Source organism: Coregonus clupeaformis, chromosome 23 (genome assembly GCF_020615455.1).
Source record: "Coregonus clupeaformis isolate EN_2021a chromosome 23, ASM2061545v1, whole genome shotgun sequence".
Taxonomy (NCBI): Eukaryota; Metazoa; Chordata; class Actinopteri; order Salmoniformes; family Salmonidae; genus Coregonus; species Coregonus clupeaformis.
In genome coordinates this window covers 22500188-22523128 of record NC_059214.1, presented here as the reverse complement: position 1 = coordinate 22523128, position 22941 = coordinate 22500188, and the positions used below count along the sequence as shown (strand labels likewise).

The 22941-nt window shown below is 39.9% G+C and overlaps 3 protein-coding genes across 3 annotated transcripts; 2 read left to right on the top strand and 1 right to left on the bottom strand.

Annotated features, from left to right (window-relative positions):
• Positions 1-1281: 1281 nt before the first annotated feature.
• LOC121536113 (protein FAM237A-like) lies at positions 1282-2144 on the top strand. Its single transcript, XM_041843408.1, has 2 exons — positions 1282-1645; positions 1977-2144. The coding sequence occupies exons 1-2, from the start codon at positions 1282-1284 to the stop codon at positions 2123-2125; spliced, it is 513 nt and encodes a 170-aa protein (XP_041699342.1). The 3' UTR covers positions 2126-2144.
• Positions 2145-2332: 188 nt separating this feature from the next.
• On the top strand, positions 2333-11954 carry casp10 (caspase 10, apoptosis-related cysteine peptidase). The gene is made up of 13 exons (XM_041844271.2): positions 2333-2590; positions 3928-4211; positions 4466-4571; positions 4713-4857; positions 4950-5023; positions 5174-5219; positions 7465-7535; positions 7697-7730; positions 8282-8353; positions 8503-8591; positions 10306-10426; positions 10545-11058; positions 11189-11954. The coding sequence occupies exons 2-13, from the start codon at positions 3931-3933 to the stop codon at positions 11373-11375; spliced, it is 1740 nt and encodes a 579-aa protein (XP_041700205.1). The 5' UTR covers positions 2333-2590; positions 3928-3930; the 3' UTR covers positions 11376-11954.
• LOC121536114 (flagellum-associated coiled-coil domain-containing protein 1-like) lies at positions 11908-21029 on the bottom strand. The gene is made up of 8 exons (XM_041843409.1): positions 20948-21029; positions 20800-20861; positions 12964-13061; positions 12800-12852; positions 12564-12660; positions 12364-12467; positions 12166-12255; positions 11908-11919 (listed from the first exon to the last, which is right to left on the bottom strand). The coding sequence occupies exons 1-8, from the start codon at positions 21020-21022 to the stop codon at positions 11908-11910; spliced, it is 591 nt and encodes a 196-aa protein (XP_041699343.1). The 5' UTR covers positions 21023-21029.
• Positions 21030-22941: the final 1912 nt, after the last annotated feature.

The window sequence follows — 22941 nt, the reverse complement described above, 5'->3', positions numbered from 1 at the left end:
ATATGTCCTGGAAAGTTTGCTGTTACTTACAACAGTCATGCTAATCACACTAGCGCACGTTAGCGCAAACATCCCGTATACGGGACACCGATCCCATAGAGGTTAAAACATGCAACAGAAAGTAATCAACCAAATAGCCTGTTTCATGAACATGTGTTTACTTGCTTACTCCTGGACTTGCTTTCTTATCAATAAATATGTCCTATAATATCTCTGAAAGGTTTAGTCACAGTTTCAGTTTTTTTTGTTTATACAAGCTTTAACCACAGACCAGAGGCATAATCCAAGGTTGTTCATAAAACCACATTTTCAGTTCTTGACTAAGGTTATTCAGATGGCTTTTTAATATATTCATGAAATATTGTAGTTTTTATTTATTCTGTTTTTGTATAGGTGATTTAAAAACAAAGGAACAGATTGATGCACCAAAGAGGAAGGTCTAGGTCATAGCCTATGTGGCAAAAAAAAAAGAATAGAATCACCCTGGGAACCCTCCCTCCAATGTAACATTCCTGAAGAATTATGTGTAACAATGTACATTTCAATTAACATTTTAAGCAAATGATGAATCCTTCCAATAGAACTCAGCATGTGACAGTCAGACAGTGTTCAATCACTTCCATTGGAACGCTACTAAACTCTTTGGCCGTCCCCCTTAGATAGACTGACGTACTTTACATGAGAGCAAACAGATGCGCATCTAAACATTGAGGGCTGCACAAACTACATCACTCTCCAAAAGGTAAGTCCCTGTTTTGCACCTGATGTATTTTATGAGCTTTTTCATGTACATTTCATAGAAACCTGAAATTAGAACGTTTTGTTTTAGAAATATTTGTTGCCAGGTTAATCTTGCAAAATGTACTTTATTTGGAATAATAAAGCAGTTTAAAATAAAAGCTTAGTAGGCCTATCACTTTTATTATATTTCCTTACTCAACAGTTACATGCCTATTTTTCATCAATATTTGGCATGTTATTTATTCAAAAATGGAAGGTCCTATATTCGTTTGGAACATATTACTTTATCTGGAATTTATGGAAAAATTACTATGTTTTAATCTTTACCATTTCAAGGGAAAAGTTTATTCTGAGAACATGTAAATTCTTATAGGGTATCTTTAAAAATAGCCTAATTCAAATATCCATTCTGAAAACAGAATGTGGTGATAACATTATGTTTGATTAGAGAAAAAGTTGTATTTGTGAATATTGATGTCATTCATGTGTTCCTAACACTTACATTCTGTCTCAATGCAGATGGATACTATAATCCTCAACATGTTTCTGGCTATAGTGCTGCTCATGGGGTGTGTGTGTGTGGTACCTCTCCAAGGTCAGAAGCCAGGACAGGTGGACCCCCTGACTCTGAGCAGGGCTTCACAGTGCTGGACCTCCTCTTCAGAACTCCTGCTGGAGATGCGCTCCCCGAGGATCGCAGACACTGTGCCTGCCTTCTGGGACCTGATGGTGTTCCTCAAGTCGTCAGACAACAGGAAGCACAGTGCTCTATTCTGGGACCTGGCCCAGGTTTTCTGGGACATCTATGTGGATTGTGTCCTGTCCCGGACCCATGGACTGGGGAGGCGCCAGCTAACTTGGCCCCATGAGCAGATCACTGCCATGCGCTCTCTCATCACTGACAGTAAGTGCCTGTCTTACAGTTTGGGCATGGATCATTTTTAAGGAGGCTACCTAGGTTCTGTCTGTGTGTACAGGATACATTTTCTATTGCAACTGATATCAAGGCTGATCTGGTGCCATAATAATAACACAGCAGTAGCCTATAAACATGTGTTGTGAGATACTGACTGCTATGTTGTGTATTGCTGTACATATCATTGATTAGTAAATTGTTAAAAGATCATTATTATGAGATGATGGGATCTGCTCTGTTCCCATTAGTATGCTTAAATCTCTGAATCAAACATATTCACCACCAGTAATGAATCCGTTTTTCTGACTTTATCTTGCAGAATCTTTTGTTCAGGACTCACATACTAACTTCTCCAAACTGAAGGAGTCATCTCAGGGCTGGCTCAAGATCCATATTCAGCACTTTGGACCAGGCATTTTAAATCACATCATTCGTACCAGGGGGATCAAGAGTAGATATATTCTTTAACCACGCATAATAATTCAACCATGTCCATATGTCCTATTGACTTTTTCTACTTTTGATGTGTTGAATAAAAATATTACATTGAGAGTGTTTCTCTAAGTGTATGTTCTGTGTATGACAATGCGTGGATGATAGTGTACATTTGTGAGGATTACGACGACTAATCTGTATTAATTACAGCTACATTGCAACATTTGGAGAGGGTGAAAATATTGAAACGGGCGTATCCTATGTAATGGCGTGAGTAAAGCTCGAAGTACTGTACTGACTTCTCGCCACAGTTACGAGACCTCCGGATACTTTCGATTTTGTATTTCCCAAGTTATGGATGGATAGCCTTCAAGTTGTTGATCAACTATGCTAGAGGAAATATAATGACCTGTAGTTGTTATCGGGAAGAAGACAGGATCTTTGGAAAACATTGGTATTCCTGTAGTTTATGTTAACGTTACCTCTCCAAAAGTACAGGTAGGCCTATGTGGACTTGAGATATCAGGACACACATTTAAACTTCGAACGCACTATTCCTAGCTGAGGAATGCTCAACTCCGTTCCTCAGCTATACTTTCCCCAAACTTTTTCTTGGTGGGGCATTTGTTCTAATTAAACAGTACAAAATTGTATTATACACTGTATAGTCTTTTTACACAGTGTGTTATTTTTTATTGGGCAGAGGGTATAGCTTGTTATGGGTGAATTAATGTAGATTTGTCATTGTTTCTCATTCTCAACCTTACGTCTATAATAGTGTAGGCTATTTCCGGGTGTCCACTATATGACTTTCAGAATCCTAACATCGATGAGCCTCACATTAAACGACCGTCTTTCATGTTGTAGTTTTTTTGGTCTTGCCAATGTAGTTGTGCCACACTAAACGATATTGCGCCGACGGCGGTCACACACCGCAATATATTTAACTTGGTCGTGAGGATTGTCGATACAACGTTGTCTCGCAAAAACAATGCTTGTGCACTTCACCGCTGTAACGAGTTGGCACTTCGGCTTTGGTTAATTAAAGGCAAGTACAGACACATACTAGTAGTAGTCATCGCTCCGGTTCGAGAGTCTACACATTCTGGCTGATTCCAAACAACGTCATCATCTCACTGGCTTCTTCTCTGGCGAGCTCTCATTGGCTATCCGTGAGCACCGTTCTCAAAACTTGTCATTGCATATCTCACACTACAAGAACATTGCAGATTGTGTGCTGATAAAATCAAACGTTTGAAAATATCGGGACGTCTGGGACTGCTCAAAGACGAGATCGGTAGCCCTCAGATTGCGTCTCTGACGGCTGCGCGCCCAGAGTAGGCAATGACATGGGGACTTTGTCTCCGATCTTGAATACTTGTCTGGGACAGCTAAAGCGGGGCAAATTCGTGTAGTGTACACCCGGCTTAACAGACAAACATATATTTTAATAGAGACATATTACTGTTTTATATAATTATGTGAGCCTAATCTTCTAAAAAGTGTTTAAACAGGAGCTCTTCTATAGAATATAAATGTATTGTTTTCCCTCCATGGTTTCCTCTCTGCTTTTTATGTGAGGTGGAAGTTGAAAATTAGACAATTCTAGAAAATAATAATGCTGGGACAAACTAGAAAATTCACTGAGGCCCCTAGGGGTCCCCAGCCCCCTGAAAGTTGATAGTTGTTGCACTAGAGGGCTATCCAATTGATTACTCACTTAGGCTAATTGATATTTTCAACTGACAACATATTAGTACCATGTACAGAGATTGTAAGTTCACAATATGTATTTATAGATATCAAATATAGCAATCATATTGGTTTTTCCACAGGAGATGGATTTCCAAAGGCGGCTATTGCAGGTGGAACAAGCCCTGAGCAGTGAAGAAGTACAATCGCTTGCATTTCTTTGCAAAGATTTACTGGAGAAAGACCTGAGCTCAGTGACCACAGCAAGTAAACTCTTCTCTCTTCTGATGGACCAACAACTGTTATCCCCTGATCAACCTTACTTGCTTGCTGACCTACTACTCACCATCCAGCAGCAATGCTTGATGCGAGGCCTTGGCCTCAACAACCAGCTATCAACAACCAGTAGCCTCATCTCACCTTATAGGTGAATATATAGGCTACATTTACTATAACCTCATCCCCAGGCTTAGTGTGGGCGGAAATGGCTGGCAATTAAATTATTACTACATCTGAGTCCATACAACATCTTCCCCCACAATTTAAATCAGACAAAGCTAACTTCCCATTCCTAACACGAATATAAACACTTGTTGTGTTACAGCTTATCACTCCATATACTGTACTGTAATATGATGTTCTCTGAAAAGTGAATGATTCATTGTATTTAACCATCTGCAGAAAAATGCTGTATAACCTGTCAGAGAACATCACTAAAGATGAATTGAGGGAGATCAAGTTCTTGTTGTTGAATGAACTCCCTCGTAGAAAACTGGAGGACAACGTGGTGAGTATGTCAGAACAGTCTGAAATTCAATATTTGTTGTCCAGAGTAGGGCAGTAACCTATTATTTATTGCAATATAAGTAGAAGGAATGGTTATCTTGATGGACCAACTGACTTTACACATTTTGCTTTATTCTTCCAGACTACCTTGCAAGTATTCCTGGAAATGGAGAAAATGGATATTTTGAGCATCAATAAACTAAACATTCTTGAAAGCATTTTTGAAAGTGTCTCCCCCATGTTGAAAACAACAATCAATAAGTATAAGACACAGTATTCCTTACCTGGTAAATCACTTATCTGCTGAACAATCCAATCCCTTGCCTGTCAATGATTTAGAACAGGGATATGACTGAGATGTTTTATGCTATTCAATCAGGGCCAGTAACTCAAGAGACAGGGGTGGGACAGTTAAGACCAAGGTCTGTGTCTGAAGCTTGTCCACAAATCCAGGTAACATACAATGCTCGTCAGCACTCCCTTTTCTTTCTTATATTATCTTGATATCCAGTACTTATGGACACATTTCAGTTTCTATCTTGATAAACTACTACAGTATAATCCTCACAGATTTTCATGACTGTTTTATTTGTTTTCCTTCAGGCTGCCTCCATGCGTCCAAAGAGGCCTGTCTCTTGTGAACTATCAGGTAGATTGGAGCTGTGACTACCCACTGGGCACCAACTGGTTGAATCAACGTTAATTCAACGTAATTTATCAACGTATTGTAGCGTGCAATCTACGTAGAAAATACATTGGATTTGAAAAAAGGAATCAACGTGTTTTGAGGGTGAAATTTAAACCACAGGATTATGTCGTCATTGTGACTAATCTTCAACATAGACAAACCTTGTATAACATATGTTGAATTTGTACCTTTGAAACAACGTCAGATCTTCAACTTTATATCCACTATATATATATATATATATATAAAAACACACCATAGGCTGGGCAGCACCTCCTACTGGAGAGTTGATCTACAGCTCTTAATTTGGTCTCAAGCCCCGCTTTTATATTTGTCACTGACTACTATCAATGTGCTATCGTGAGAATTATTATTGAGTGACCTCTTAATAACTAAATATATTCACTGTTGCTATTAAAGTAATTCCAAAGGGTAGATTTATCAGAGCAAAAATTAAATGTAACCATACTTTATCAGTCAAATATCATCAATGATACTATTTAGGCCTATCTAGCATTTGCAAAGTCATCAACAGCTGTTGTTTCAATTCAACCCAGGGTTAAACTAAAAATAGACAATACATATGCTTAGGGTTTCAAGCTTTGGTTGATTTAAAATGTAATCTTCAAGTTAATGGGGCGGCGGGTAGCTTAGTGGTTAAGAGCGTTGTGCCAGTAACCGAAAGGTTGCTGGTTGTAATCCCCGAGCCGACTAGGTGAAAAATCTGTCGATGTGCCCTTGAGCAAGGCACTTAACCCTAATTGCTCCTGTAAGTCGCTCTGGATAAGAGCGTCTGCTAAATGAATAAAATGTAAAATGTTAATCATTAATATGTTGGATTGACATCTCCATCTCAACCAAAAATCTAAGTTAAAGAATATAACTAATTAAACTTTATTCAAAGTGCATTTAATGTTTGATTAGATTAGATTTAGCACTATTCTTTAACTTTGTTTTGTGGTTGAGATGGAGACGTGAATCCAACCTATCAATTATTAATTTGTAGACAAACTGGATATTGAATTGTGTTTGGTTGTCAACGTAACCAAATATCAACATTTGAAGGAGATGTATCTTCTGCTTGGATAGTTCCATCTGTGCCACTGAATTAGTCTGGCTTTAATTCCAGTTTGTCTACAAATTAATAATTGATATGTTGGATTCACGTCTCAATCTCAACCGAAAATCAAAGTTAAAGAGTAGGACTAAATCAAACTTTAAATGCACTTTAAATAAAGTTTGATTTGATTTAGTCCTATTCTTTAACTTTGATTATTGGTTGAGATGGAGACGTGAATCTAACATATACATTATTGATTTGTAGACAAACTGGAATTTGTTGACAACCAAACAAAATTCAATATAATTTTGCAATACAGTAAATAGCCTATTAACTTGTCAACAAGTTAACAAATGATGTTAACATCTCCAACTACACCAAAAAAAGTTAAAGAATGGGATTAAGCCAGTGGCGCTGATGAAACTATCCAAGCATTAGATATCCTTTAAATGTTGATATTTTGTTGCGTGTCAACCAAACACAATTCAATAATATTTTTGCAATACAGTAAATAGCCTAAAGTTAAGAATATCTTACAAACTAATGTAACAGTATTTATTCAACCATAAAATGAGCAACACATCCATGGCCACGTTCTGAGCTTAGCCTACTGTAACTATAAATGTCTTCTTATGTAATCATATGAAGCTTGCATATTCAAGATGATAGCATGCATAGGTCATCGCAGGTCTGTGGAGATCTTCACAATTGCTGTAATAATCTGTGCAGAATCTTGGAACAGCATTGATCACTTGCACTATTTACTTTTAATATAATCTCAACTGCAATTCAAGTCATTTGGTTGTGCTATTAGATAAAGCACAGTGATAACACATGAAGTTGTGTAAATATAAAATATCTGACATTGTTTTCCCATTGGAATTTGGTTGCGCTTTTAGATGGTTGAAGGCATAGTGATAAAACATTGGGAATTCAACAAACTTCTGGCTGTCTTTTTGAGTGGGTGAATAAAGGTTGAAATCTCATTGATCAACGTCTCAACCAAATATTACCAAAATTTCAACGTTGAAATGACATGGTGTGCCCTGTGGGTACTGTCAATGTCAAATCCTCTTCAGTATGTTATAACATGCTCACCTTCCATTTCCTGTTTGTTTTATACATTCCATTTTCTTTTTGTCTTAGTTGAACAGTATGGCCATTCTGACGAGACTCTCATTCCTGACAACTTCTTAAGTTCACAGCCTTCAGCCAAGGTAAGTGTCTAATGTTCAGTCCAGGTTTTGGGCCACACTTATTTATATGCTTCATTGGAGCATACAGAATGCATCAACAGGAACACACCACCAGTCTTTACACCAGAGGCTATGGCCATCCCTCATGTCTGTGTAGTCATTCCCTCTTCTTCCATCCACAGGTATCTTCTGTAAATCGATCTGACACCTCTCTGGGTAAGTCCCACAATGAACATAGTGTGCTGCCCTCTACACCTGTTCTCTGTTTTGGAGTTGTTATGATGAGTTTCTAGGACATCAAGTAATCAAGGATGTAAGAATATACTTAGACACTTTTGATGGGGAATTCATATTAGATATTTAATATGGTAACATGGTTATTTATAACAGACATAGGGACATGGCCCTTCCTTTTCCAACTTCCTAACTCCAGAACAAAGATCCACTCTCTCTATATATATACTCTGTTACAAGTCTCTCCACGAACATCTGGTAATCCTCATGGGCACTCCCATTCTTTTGATGTTATTACCCTTTACCCCTGTCACTATATCCTGTCCATCACGTATTCTAAGATCCACATCAGTAATCTCCTTTGACATAATGGAATGTAGACTCCGTGGCACCAAACCACTTATCTAGTAACTCTAACCTTGTCCCCATGATACTATGACATGACATCATAACACTATAAAAACCTCATATCAGGAGTACAGTACAGAACTCACATGACCTTTTTGTGTGATCTTGGTCTACCCACACAACAGATGTTTGGAGTGTCTCACATAGGCTGAGTCTCCTAAGTACCAATGGGGACAACTGTGCTGCTCTCAGCAAAGGTCAGTTCAGAATGTATAATGCCAATCTGCAAAAGGGGCCTGTAGACTCTCCCCTCTCCTACTCGCTCTGTTGGCTCATTGGCATTACTATTACATTTTAGCTGTATCATTGATGCATTCTTACCTGATCCATGTCTTCTCTCACATAGATAATCACCATGTTTCATCCACATCCTCATGTGGAGACAATAAGAACTTTGGCCCAGCAGATCCTCAGACAGGAAACACCAAACGAGAGGTTTCTCTTATAATTATATTTTTAAATGAGCATTGACAAAGTCATGTCAGTGCATGCTTTTACTGAAAACTGACTGAGTAAAGTAATGTATAGATTATTTTAGGTACACTAGTTGTTTCTGGGATTATGGATTTATATATGATGTACAGTGCATTCGGAAAGTATTCAGAGCCCTTGACTTTTTCCACATTTTGTTACGTTACCACCTTATTCTAAAATTGATAAAATTGTTTTTCCCCCCTCATCAATCTACACACAATACCCCTTAATGACAAAGCAAAAACAGGTTTTTATAATTTTGTGCACATTTATAAAAAAAAAAAAAGCTGAAATATTACATTTACATAAGTATTCAGGCCCTTTACTCAGTACTTTGTTGAAGCACCTTTGGAAGCGATTACAGCCTCGAGTCTTCATGGGTATGACCCTACAAGCTTGGCACACCTGTATTTGGGGAGTTTCTCCCACTATTCTCTGCAGATCCGGGTTCAAGTCCGGGCTCTGGCTGGGCAACAGGCTGGGCCACTCAAGGACATTCAGAGACTTGTCCCAAAGCCACTCCTGCGTTGTCTTTGCTGTGTGTTTAGGGTCGTTGTGCTGTTGTAAGGTGAACCTTCGCCCCAGTCTGAAGTCCTGAGCGCTCTGGAGCAGGTTTTCATCAAGGATCTCTCTGTACTTTGCTCCGTTCATCTTTCACTCGATCCTGACTAGTCTCCCAGTCCCTGCCGCTGAAAAACATCCCCACAGCATGATGCTGCCACCACCATGCTTCACCGTAGGGATGGTGCCAGGTTTCCTCCAGACGTGACGCTTGGCATTCAGGCCAAAGATTTCAATCTTGGTTTCATCAGACCAGATAATCTTGTTTCTCATGGTCTGAGAGTCTTTGAGTGCCTTTTGGCAAACTCCAAGTGGGCTGTCAGGTGCCTTTTACTGAGGTGTGGCTTCTGTCTGGCCACTCTGCTATAAAGGCCTGATTGATGGAGTGCTGCAGAGATGGTTGTCCTTCTGGAAGGTTCTCCCATCGCCACAGAGGAACTCTGGAGCTCTGTCATACTGACCATTGGGTTCTTGGTCACTTCCCTGACCAAGGCCCTTCTCTCCCGATTGCTCAGTTTGGCAGGGTGGCCAGCTCTAGGAAGAGTCTTGGTGGTTCCAAACTTCTTCAATTTAAGAATGATGGAGGCCACTGTGTTCTTGGGGACCTTCAATGCTGCAGAAATGTTTTGGTACCCTTCCCCAGATCTGTGTCTCGACACAATCCTGTCTCGGAGCTCTACGGACAATTCCTTCAACCTCATGGCTTGGTTTTTGCTCTGACATGCACTGTCAACTGTGGAACCTTATATAGACAGGTGTGTGCCTTTCCAAATCATGTCCAATTAATTGAATTTACCACAGGTGGACTTCAATCAAGTTGTAGAAACATCTCAAGGATGATCAATGGAAACAGGATGGATCTGAGCTCAATTTAGAGTCTCATAGCAATACTTATGTAAATAAGGTATTTCTGTTTTTTATTTTTAATACATTTGCCAACATTTCTAAAACCCTGTTTTCGCTTTGTCATTATGGGGTATTGTGTGTAGATTGATGAGGAAATTGTTTTATTTAATCCATTTTAGAATAAGGCTGTAACGTAACAAAATGTGGAAAACGTCAAGGGGTCTGAATATTTTCCAGAATGCACTGTATGTATGTTTTCTTTCTGTAGGAACTGGGAGACTATTCTATGACAGGAAAAAAGAGAGGTTTCTGTCTAATCATTAACAACCAAGACTTTAGAAATTCCTCTCAACAGTTGAAAGAAAGAGAGGGAACACACATTGATGAAAGTAAGATCATCTTTACTTTTAATACTTATTATACTGAAATACTTCCAATACTTGTAAGTTGGTTGCTTTTGAAGAACCAGGGCTAAACCACAACCACCTGTATGTGTTTGTGTTTTAGAAAGTTTGGTGAGTGTGTTTGAGTGGCTGGGCTTTGAGACACAGACTGAGCCAGACTGCAGTCGGGAGAAGATACTGTCTTTAGTTGTGGAGCTGAGCAACCGGGATCACAGCCAGATGGACTGCCTGGTGTGCTGCGTTCTGAGCCACGGCCAGCAGGGATGTGTTTACGGGGTGGACGGGCAAAAGGTCAGTGTCAGGGAGCTCACAGGGCCCTTCTCTGGACTGAAGTGCAGCTCACTGAGGGACAAGCCCAAGCTGTTCTTCATCCAGGCCTGTCAGGGCACCAAGGAACAAAAGCCAGTGTTCATCCAGTCTGATGGCCCAGGACCAAGCTCTACTACCACCAGTTCTATCTGCACGGATGCAGTGGTACTCAAAGACTCCATTCCCAATGATGCTGACTTCCTTCTGGGCATGGCCACTGTGCCTCACTTTGCCTCTTTCAGAGACAAGAGGCAGGGCACTTGGTTCATCCAGTCGTTGTGCCAGAACCTCATCAAATTGGTGCCCAGGTTAGTGCTCAGAGATGTGCTTGGTTTCTCTCTGACATCAGTAAACAGTGAATTATGACATAATTATGTGAGCGTATTGTTGGTAAATTAATATCAGATTTTATTTCCTCTCATTGTTCTCTCTGTCCAGTGGGTATGACTTGTTGTCCATCCTGACCAAGGTGAACGATGATGTCAGCAGGATGACCGATCCCTATGGCACTAAGAAGCAGATGCCCCAGCCTGCATACTCACTCAGAAAGAGGGTGGTCTTTCCCATCCCCAAAGAACCACCTCCCAGACTATGTGAGCCACAAGTATTGGCTAGAGACCACTAGAGCAGATTTCTTTAATGGTCTTCTCCTTTCCCATCTATTCAGGGACTGATTCAGAAATTAGCTGAGTGGACTCTCACCATCAATATTAATCAATGGGGAAAATACTAGTACTTGAATACCACTGCCCTAGACTGAGACTGTCTCCACACTACATTGCACCCTCTGGGATCCCTTAAGTATAAACTGCAGTGTTTTTCCAAAACTGAAAGTTAACTGTTTTTACACCTCGCTGTGAAATATATAAAAAATGAAATTCAGAATAAATATATCCAAAGAACTGTAAATAGAAGGTTTTAGGAAATGTTTTTAAAGGGTATTTTTTTATGTTGTAGAGGAGAAGCAACAACACCTTAATATGCAACTTCTTTCACCTGTTTTCTTCTAAATTGTCAATTTCTTATTCCTTTGCACATTGACTTCCTAAATCAATACAAATAAAATGTTCAATCAATATTGATCATTTTGTTGTTGCTGCTGTTTCAATACACCACAGTGTACTCCTTGACACAACATGGCATGTCATACAACACATTTAAGACTCATTCTATGACAGAAGAATAAAAGAGACGTTCAAACATGTATTGGTGTGGTCATGAGTTGCACTATGGCTCTGTTGGTTCTTGCGTGATGCGTGACATGCGTCTTGGCCCAAGCCGGCTTGTGTTTTTCCCGAAGTCTGACACACGACAGGTCTGTCACAACAACAAGATAGCCATCACTAGCAGGTTTGAGCAGAAACGTCCGTGACAGTTGCTCTGGATGAAGAGGACACAGAGTATCAGTAGCTTACCACAATGTCCAGTTGCTCTTGTGTCTGGTGATAAGCTGTTCTCAATAAGCTGATGGTTACATCCTTCTCTGTCAGCTCACCAGCTAGTACCTGAAAAGCCACACACACTTAGTGACTTCAGAGGTAAACTATCCCATTGTCCGAACCACCTATAAGTCAAATACAGGTTAACATTGGTAGCAACAACACTCCTCTGACCTGTATCTCCTCCTGAAACCTGGCCTGGAGGTCTGCCATTTCTGCCTCAAAGGCTTTTCTTTGGTTATCCTTTTCCTGCTCACTTTTGTTCAACTGCTCACGTGCTGTCAATGATGAGAATTATAGCATTTCTAAATGTCAACACTGAAACTGAGGAGCTGTATAATAACTCTACTTTGCACAACTGTTAATAACCTCACAATGCATCAGTTGGTCCATGAGATCCCTCTCCTGCTCCTCTTTCCAGCTGTTCTCCTTCCTTAGCCAGCTGCTACGCATCTCCTCAAATATACTGTCCTAGAGCAGTAGGGGAAAAAAACACAATTTTAATTTTCAAAAACAATTCAAACTTTTTTGCAGTACATTTCACTGACAAAATGTGAAACACCAAGTTCTGACTGGTGCCATCTGCCAACAGGTGGCAAGGCTAATTCACCTTGTATGTGCGGAAGGAACTTTTGAGGAAGTCATAATCTTTCTCCAGCAGGGCTGTGAGGGTTGACAAGTAAAGAAAGGGTGAGAGTGATAGGGACAGCTTGAAGAGATCCAGTATTAGTTTGACTGTTAGGTTGCCACAAGTCATTGTTTCTTGTTTAATACCACATCTCTCCTCTGCACAGCCCTTCTCCCCCTCCAGAGTCTTGGTGTGGAGGGTCACCAAAGCACTGATCTCTGATCTGTGGGCCTGCATTAGCTGCCTGTAAGTCAGAGGGAAGTGGTGACTGGGAATCATATCTTTGTCAAAGGACCTTATTCCAATTTGACAGTGTAGTGTATTGAGATTATGATGGTGTTAAAATGTTTTTTAAGTGGAACTGAAATAATGTTTATGTTAGTATCAAAAGGGAATGTTTTAGTGTAACGCCACATACAACAGACAGGAAGTGTGTGGTAGACAGGGGAGACTGGTGATTGGCCAGAAGAGGGAGCATCTTTTTGCATTGTTTATAAATAGGGGGAAAAACGAAGGAGAAGGCAGAGCAGCCATTTAGAATTGGAGGACACTGCTCTCCAGGCCTCGCGAGTCTGTAAACTTATGCTGTAAGCTTGTGATCTGAATAAACTTATGATCAAGGATTCAGTATGAGCAGACTCCTTTGTTTATCAGCAATAATTGCCACCACTCACTCGATACGACAAATGGCGCCCAACGTGGGGCTGGTCTGCAATTCTCCTCTGCTGCATTTGTAGCCGCCAAGCTAACTCAAGCTAACTTCGGTCTGGAGTCATGACCAGACAAGGGTGAGTGTTCCTCACAGCTAAGTTGTTCGTTTTGTTACTGCTTGTGTACACTGGAGGAATGTACCATTACGACCGTGCCTCGGGTGGCGTTATTGCTGTTGACTAGGAGTCTGAAAAATATTCTAAATTTGGTTGATGGGTAAACGGTAAATAATCTAGAACAATGGATTGGTAGTGAATAAAGGCAGATATACGTATACATATTTAGAGCATTGTGAATCTGGAAAGACCCCCAGGGGGGGCGACTCGCAGGAGTGGACTACAAATCCTGTGCGAAGTATTAGACTTCGTCAGGTTGGTTCTGGGAACCATGAGTTGAACGATTGTATCTATGTTATACTCCTCCTATAGCCGACGGGAGATATGTTGGGGGTAACCTCTCGATATGATATTCATCATTCAAGGCAGCATAAAGTTAGGCGGAGATATGGATAATGATGGATAATGATTTGGGCACAATGCAGGATATTTATTTGCGTGGTAGGCCGCAGTTAGCTAAAGGCTAACGCTAATTCTAAATGCTTGATTGTGTGTCAGGCCACGTGGTACATAGCGGCTAAGGCTAATGATAATGCTAATGCTAAATGCTAATTGTGTTGCGTGCTACATGCTAACGGATATCCTTAGAGACCCCATTGCGATGGATTAAAGTCTCTTAAACTTGTCTCTGTGTGTGTAAGTCAGGTTATATGTTTTGTGAGCGCTGTTAAATGTTGTTTGACTATGAGGGGAAAACGGGGGATTTGCGCATGCGTTTAATTTTGCGACACTACACTACAGAAAGGGGGAGTTTATGGCACGAGATTAGGACACGTTTTGGTTTACGGTACTAAACTACAACACGTTTTTGCTAATGGGTCATATTTCTGTTGGGGGCTGCAGGAAGACAGAGAAACACACAGACAAAGAGATATTTGGACACGAGTATTCTAGTTGTAAAGCGGTGGTTGGTTAAAGATGAAACTTGTTTTGTGACCTATTGAATTGATAAATGAGAGAGATATATGGTCACGGATTATAATAAATTGAATTAAATAATTAAAAGACGATTAAAATTAAATAAAATGTTTTTGAGCGATCGATAATTGTTCCTGAGTTAATTCTTAGAGCGAATGTAGAACGAACAAATATTGAATGGTTGGAAATACTCAGTGATTGCATTAACTACTAAAATGTTATTCTGTGTTTCTGTTCTTCTGTCATGAGAGGAGCAATAGGACGATACGACAGGAGAGAGGAGGGGCTAACGTGTGACTGACGTGCGTCACGTGACAAGGTGTGACGCGGCAGAGGATCAGATATCAGGCTAGTTCACAAAATCATCCCTTACAAAATATGTGATGTTATGACAATTTTACATAGGCTTGGCAAATGATTCATTAAAAATTGCATTTTGGAGGCTCTGTGCATCACTGGGGTTTGATTGGAGTTGTGTTGGGAATCAAGGACTGACATTATTCTGTAATTAAGATACTTGGGTGCATATTAAACAATGGAATTTATAAAAATCAAAGGGTTGTAAGGTTAGAAGGCTTTGTTTTTGGGATTGCTTTGAAGTTGACTAACTTACATTTACTTTCCTGATGGGTTGTGGTAAGATAGACACTAATTGATAAATTGGTGACATAGGATATAGGAATAAAAATTGGTTTTAATTATTCAGGATTTTTAATTGATTTATTTTAAAAAAGAAAACATTTTTTTTTTTTTTTTTTTTGGAGTTGTTTGGTTATATTAATAACTAGAGGGGGAAAGCCATAGGTTATATAGTCTAAAATAAGATAATTCATAATAAAGGAATATAAAAGGGTTGATATAGGGGGAAAGGAAAATAGTGACCCTTTAACTAAAGTATTGCGAGGTTATCCGGCAAGTGAAACAAAAGTTGCCCTTCATTCTCAAACAAAAACTGATAAAAGATTCCAGCGATAAGATAAACAAAGCTATAGAGATAAGGCTAAGGGTAGTAGAGCTTAGGGACGTTTATCCTCAGCTTCCGGTGATCATCCAGGGGGGTGATTGTTGCATCAGAGATGAAGATGAACGAATAATAGATAGAGGGCAAGCAGAAACGACGATGAAGATGAATCAAAACTCCAGAAGGAAGAAAATGAGATGTCTGGAAGAGAAGATTGAGGTCAAGAAAAGGCCACTAGTAAGAAGATGATGGAAGATGATATTTCGAGGACAGAACTTAGAGTATAAGCTGTTGAAGAATACTGATATGTCAACGGCGAGAAGGAACAGGACCAAGAAACTCTCTGAAAACTCAATCAAATACAACTTACAACTGGAGAAGAAGGAGAAGAGAAGCTTTGGTTATGAAGAATCAGAGTGAACCAAATCAACAATCACTGTTACAGCTTCAACTGAACAATATCAAATGCAATTGTACCAGCCAAGGGGGGTACCAAATGTTCCATATCCACAGCCAGTTTCTGGACAGACACAGAATTGGAGAGGAAGAGGACGAGAAGGCTTAGAAGGAGGAGGAAGATTTCAGCTACACTTCCAGCAACTTTCAGAAGACTGTTATAATTGTGGACAGGTTGGTCACTTTACCTGTGACTGCAACAAGTCAGGAGGAAACAACAGAACATTTTTAAGGAAGATACAGGGGTCAGTCAAGATCACCTGTTCTCCAGGTGAACCCTAAAGATTCTAGAGTGCCTAGAAGATCCGGAAGGGGGGTGTCAGCTGATAGCATCGATTAGAGAAGAAGAGAAAATAGCTAACAATTGAAGTAAAAACAACCGACCATTAGAAGTGATGGTGAATAGTGGAAAAATGTATCTGTGTTCAGCCTAAAGAGGTTAAACATATCACTATGTAAAATTAACTAATTAGGATAGGGATTGGAGGTAGTAAACAGTTAATTACTCTTAGGGAACCAATGGAGCTCTGCTATAAAAATCAAAGAGAAATTAAAATAGACATACTAATATTAGGACATAAATCTGTTGCAGTGTTGGGAAGAGATGCATTGTTTAAATTGAATTGTACAATAAGATGTACACTAAACGGCTGTCTGGTAGAGGATTTTAAAAAGTAGGGTTTTTGGGAATCATATTTGCTTAAAAAGATAATATCATAGGAAGGATGATAATATATATTAGACTGCCTATTAGACAATCTGTCTGAAAATAAACTTTAAAGGAGTGACTGTTATTCGGGGTTACATTTTTACACTAAGAGATTTCAGGCTAGGCTAAAAGGTGTTTAGTCGTTTGCCAAGTCTGTGTGTAAAAAAAGTCAGAAGCAGGTGGGGACTTTCCCAATCACATATTCTAAAAATTTGGTGGTAAAGGGATTTTGTGAGTAAATCAGTGGAAAAGGTTTTTAAAGGTTAGGAGGAAAAGATTAGATTAAAATAAGTTAGGAGAACTAGGGTTGAAGGAACTCTAAGACAGTAAGCTAAGTTTCAAAGTTAGTAGTAAGAGAGAGAGAACAGTAGTGAAGGACATTTTAAAGTTTAGTGGGAAGATATGGTAGGAGTTTAGATCTGTTAGGAGCGGATGCATTGAGAAAGTATGTGTTGCTGAATGATAAGAGAAGATTGAGGGTGATTGAGTATCTATAGTTACAGTTCCCAGCAGGGAGATCAAGGTAATTATAGGTGTATTTTTATATAATCAAAAGTTTGAAAGTCAGGGATTAGAGATAGGACTGAGAGTGGGAAAAAGTGACACTAGTGGTGATAGATGGAAGTACAAGCAAAGACAACTTTTCTTTGGGAAAAACTAGAAGTAACTAAGGACATTAACACTTCAGTCTATTATAACAACAGTGAGAAGCAATTTAACTCTTTCAACATTGATAGTTATTAAAGCCATAAATATATCGCATTTGATTATAAGGGAACCAATACAGCACCAATTTTAGGGGGAAAAATACTTATTAGGGTTAGGATGGGGACGTTCCTCCCACATGGAGAGATAATTATGGAGAAGAAGTATACTTATCTAGTGCAAGCATTAGAATTTGTTCCGGTTAAGAATTATTGGTTAAAAGGCTATGTAATTCATAAAGTAACGCTTATAATGGAAGAGTTGAGGTCTGTTGTAGCCTCCACAGTCATTGAGGGAGTTCAGGAGGAGTAGATTACAGTAGTCACTCCAACAGTGAATAATACACATAGGATATCGGTAGCTTTGCCACTAGAAATAATTAAGGTTAATACATCAACTACTTTAATGGTAACTTTGGAAGGGATTAATGATACGATGGCAATAGCAAATGTAGGACACCGACAACAACTTTTCTGAAATTAAAGGGGGAGCAAGAAGGACTCATGGGTTATGTTACGGATGGAGAGTGCTGTCAATTATAGTACGAATAGGGTTAAAATAGGAGAGCAGATAGTAGTAGAGAGAATATAGATTCATCATGGAGGTACAGGATGAGGTCTTTGATTTTAATGACAGACAAGGAGAGGTATCTGATCAGTACCGCTCGTTAGGGAAGAGAGAAACTAAAGGGAGTGGTTTGATTCTTCTGTTGTGAAAATTAGAGGTAGATGGGCAGGTTCCAGCAGCTCATTCTGTAATATCAGTGAGGAATCTTGAGGGTCCATGTCTGGTTAGAATTCCAGTCAAACATGTTAGAGACGGTCGTTCGACCTCTATCAAGTATGTGTCAATCTTATGCTTTGTCATGACTGTGGTATCAGCAACAATCAGTAACCGATAAAATAATGTTGTTGTCAAAACATTTGTTTAAGCCTAGGGTTAAGTGTTATTGGGTTAAGTGAATTAACTTGTGTGAATTTGTTGGATGGTAAAGAAAATCAGGTAACAGCGTAACTGAAGCATTTGAGGTGTAACCATTGAGGGCTAAAAGTTGTTTTTGTTCTAATAAAACATATGAGGTAAGGGGTATGTTTATGGGAATATCAGATTGTGATGTTATATGATAACTTTGGGTATGCATGACCTTAAGGGTAGTAATGAGAAATATATATGTTACTTTTTATGTACCAGGTAGTAGGAACAGCAGGACTTTGATGGTTAAAAGATTAGCTTTTGCCTGACAATGTGACTATGGGGAATTTTAGAGATATTTGGAGGGTTTGTGGTGATAAAGCATATATATTCTTACCCTATGGATAGACAGGATGTTGTTACATGTCAACGTTGAAGCTTCCATATGAGGTTTCTACCGTTATAAGAGGGGTAGCACCGGACACAGAAATCTGAAGCTATATTTGAAATTGGATGAAAAGAGACATGGCTACATGTCATAGTCTTCAAGCCTATCATTGAAGGATAAATCTAAGGGAGAAGGGGGGACTTTTTCCATGGTATGGTGTAACATTTGGAAAGATCATATTGATAATATTAGTAGATACTTTGAGTCCAGATAGTTCCGATAATATCACGAGGGTTATATATGCATTGAAGAATATAAGGGATGCGTTTGGTAGATCTGAAGGAGCTGGATGGTCAGCAAAGTCTTGGTTGCAAGATCAGTTAGGCCCAGTAGGGGCAGTGATGGGTTACATTTAATGGCAGCTTTGATAACACTGTGTGATGTTTGTAATTTGTTACTGACCTTTGAGAAAGCTATGATATTGAGATAGGTTGGAGAGTGATGCCTGGAGACAACACTCAGATGCCGGTGTTGACTGTTCCGGATCTGGATAAAGATGGACAAGTGGAACTGAATGGATAAATATCATTTTTGATTATTTGATCATTTTTCAATTTTTTCAATATTGGTGTGATTTTTTAAATGATTTTATGAATCAAGGGGGGAATGGGTTTATGTGATTCATACATCATTTATATATCATTTTTATATTCTTAGTTGATATTGATGGTCAATTTGAAAGTGTTGTTTTGCAAAAGATACTGTTTGGTCTTTCCTTTTCTTTCAGAAGCATTTGGGGGAACATATGGAGATTGAAATACTCAAACAACGACAATATGAAGGGACAATATGACTGGAGGAGATGAAACAAGGAGGGTGTGGCCGATTCCATCATCAACAGTCCATTGGAAGAGGAGACTACGGGGAGATGAAGTGTAGTGGACTACATTCCAGTGTCTGCAATGAAATATAGACATGTGTAATACATAATTTGTGTCATATTCTTAGGTATTAATTTTTGTAGAAGGATGTTTGATGTTATTGGATACATGTGAGGATCTTAGATGTTTTTGTTTATTTCGGTGATGCTTAGGGACAGAGAAAGTCTAGGCAGGGAGAGTTCCACTGTAGGGTCCAATGGGTTGACCAGCCTTACAAGTGGATGTTTTTGGATAGGATTTTGTTTGCAGGGGCTTACATGTGTATTTAATTGCATCATAGTTTCAAATGCATTTACATGGTTTATGAGGTTATCTGGAGTACCGAAGGTGGTTGCCTGGGGCAGAGGGACCGTGAGAGAATTTTACTGTCTTGATTGATGGATGGAAGGTTGCCGGACAGTTTTTCGCTCTTACACTCCATAAAGATTTGTTCATATGTCATAGTAATGTATTCACACTTCATAAACAGTTGTTCATATTTCATAGAAAGGTATTTACACTCTAGAGAATAATGTTTTTGGTTTAATGTTAAAGATACTCAATAAGATAAATTGTTACTTGTCATAATCCTATTCTGTTTGTTGTCGAGACTTTTAATTTGTCTCGAAGGGGGGAATATGTAGTGTATTGAGATTATGATGGTGTTAAATGTTTTTTAAGTGGAACTGAAATAATGTTTATGTTAGTATCAAAAGGGAATGTTTTAGTGTAACGCCACATACAACAGACAGGAAGTGTGTGGTAGACAGGGGAGACTGGTGATTGGCCAGAAGAGGGAGCATCTTTTTGCATTGTTTATAAATAGGGGGAAAAACGAAGGAGAAGGCAGAGCAGCCATTTAGAATTGGAGGACACTGCTCTCCAGGCCTCGCGAGTCTGTAAACTTATGCTGTAAGCTTGTGATCTGAATAAACTTATGATCAAGGATTCAGTATGAGCAGACTCCTTTGTTTATCAGCAATAATTGCCACCACTCACTCGATACGACAACAGTCCCGCATAAAAGTGATTTATAACAATGGAACAACAAAGTTGTCTAGGTTAGAGCTTGAATTTGTCTATCATTCGTAGTGTAACCTAGATGTGCTGTATACAATAGACATTACTTCCCTTCCCACTGAAAGGACGCCACCTCTGCTAGCTGTGTGGGGCATAAAGTACCTACTCCATCTCCTGTTGTTGCTGCTGCCTGACTCTCTCAGCTCTCCGCTCTGCCTCGTCCAACAGCTGTGAAACAGAGACATGATGAACTCAGAAGGAGCCAGAGGTTCCATTCAGCTGACCATGTTGGAGAAACTATCTAGATATATCACCGCACGGCAGCTGTGCTGGTGGGACCGCCGTTCATCCTTTAGGAGGGCTGTCAGTTTCCCCATCTGCTCCTGCATGTCCTGCAAAAACCCCTGCCTAGAGAACACAAAGGCAATAAGCCAAGCATGTATAGGCCAAGAACTCTGTAATCCAGAGGAACAGATATCATGCACAGAATGTTACTATCCATGTCAAAATACCCAAATCAACTATATCAATGGTATTTGAATGAGTTCTGTGCTTTGAGTGATATATCATATTGACAACTGACTAAATACAGGGAAATTAAAAACTCACATGTCCATAGTTTGGGAAACCCAGTAGCCTACTAGGCCAGAGGACTACACTGTGCAAGTTCTCAAGTTTTCGCTGGGATTCTAATATGAGGTCATAGTTAACTTCTAAGTTCTCACAAACTTTACTGTTCCAGTAATCTCTGTTAACCCAGAAGTTAACTCTTTCTCAGTCTACACAGAATCTGAGAGAAAGGAATTTCTGGGAATTAATCACGCTTTATGCATCCCTAAAGTCACTAGACACATAAGCATGTTACAGCCTGACCAAGTGGGAAATAAATCAGAGGCTTCATGCCCATAGGGGCACAGGGGCTCGTGTCCCCTCAGATTTGTCCAGTTTAAAAATACAAAATATATACTGTATTTAATATATACTGTAATACTACTAGCCACCTAGCAATTTTATGATATTGGCTTTAGCTAGCTCAGATAGGTTCCCAATCTCCCAACCTCATAACTAGATGCACTACATGACCAAAAGTATGTGGACACCTGCTCGTCGAACATCTCCAAAATCATGGGCATTAATATGGAGTTGTTCCACCTTTGCTGCTATAACAGCCTCCACTCTTCTGGGAAGGCTTTCCACTAGATGTTGGAACATTGCTGTGGGACTTGCTTCCATTCAGCCACAAGAGCATTAGTGAGGTCGAGCACTAATGTTGGGCAATTAGGCCTGGCTCGCAGTCGGCGTTCCAATTCATCCCAAAGGTGTTCGATGGAGTTGAGGTCAGGACTCTGTACAGGCCAGTCAAGTTCTTCCACACCGATCTCGACAAACCATTTCTGTATGGACTTCGCTTTGTGCACGGGGGCATTGTCATGCGGAAACAGGAAAGGGCCTTCCCCAAACTGTTGCCACAAAGTTGGAAGCACAGAATTGTCTAGAATGTCACTGTATGCTGTAGTGTTAAGATTTCCCTTGACTGGAACTATGGGGCCTAGCCCGAATCATGAAAAACAGCCCCAGACCATTATTCCTCCTCCACCAAACTTTATAGTTGGCACTATGCATTCGGGCAGGTAGCGTACTCCTGGCATCCGCCAAACCCAGATTCGTCAGTCGGACTGCCAGATGGTGAAGCGTGATTCATCACTCCAGAGAACACTGCTCCAGAGTCCAACGGCGGCGAGCTTTACACCACTCCAGCTGATGCTTGGCATTAGACAGATGATTTGTACGCTCTACGTGCTTCAGCACTCGGCGGTCCCGTTCTGTGAGCTTGTGTGGCCTACCACTTCGAGGCTGAGCCGTTGTTGCTCCTAGTCGTTTCCACTTCACAATAACAGCACTTACAGTTGACCGGGGCAGCGAACTGACTTGTTGGAAATGTGGCATCCTATGATGGTGCCACATTGAAATCACTGAGCTCTTCAGTAAGGCCATTCTGTCTATGGAGATTGCATGGCTGTGTGCTCGATTTTATACACCTGTCAGCAGCGGGTGTGGCTGAAATAGCCGAATCCACTAATTTGAAGGGGTGTCCACATACTTTTGTATATATAGTGTACCAAGAAGCCATTTCAGGCTATCAATGAAGAATAGCTAGCTTGTCTAACTATCTTAGCTGGCATGCCTGCTGGCAAGGTTGGTAGACTTTAGAAAAGCAAGCAATTACTAAATGTACTGAATAAAGCGTAAATCATCCACAGACGGTAAGACGCAATAGTCCGGCATCCCATTGTGACATAACTAGACC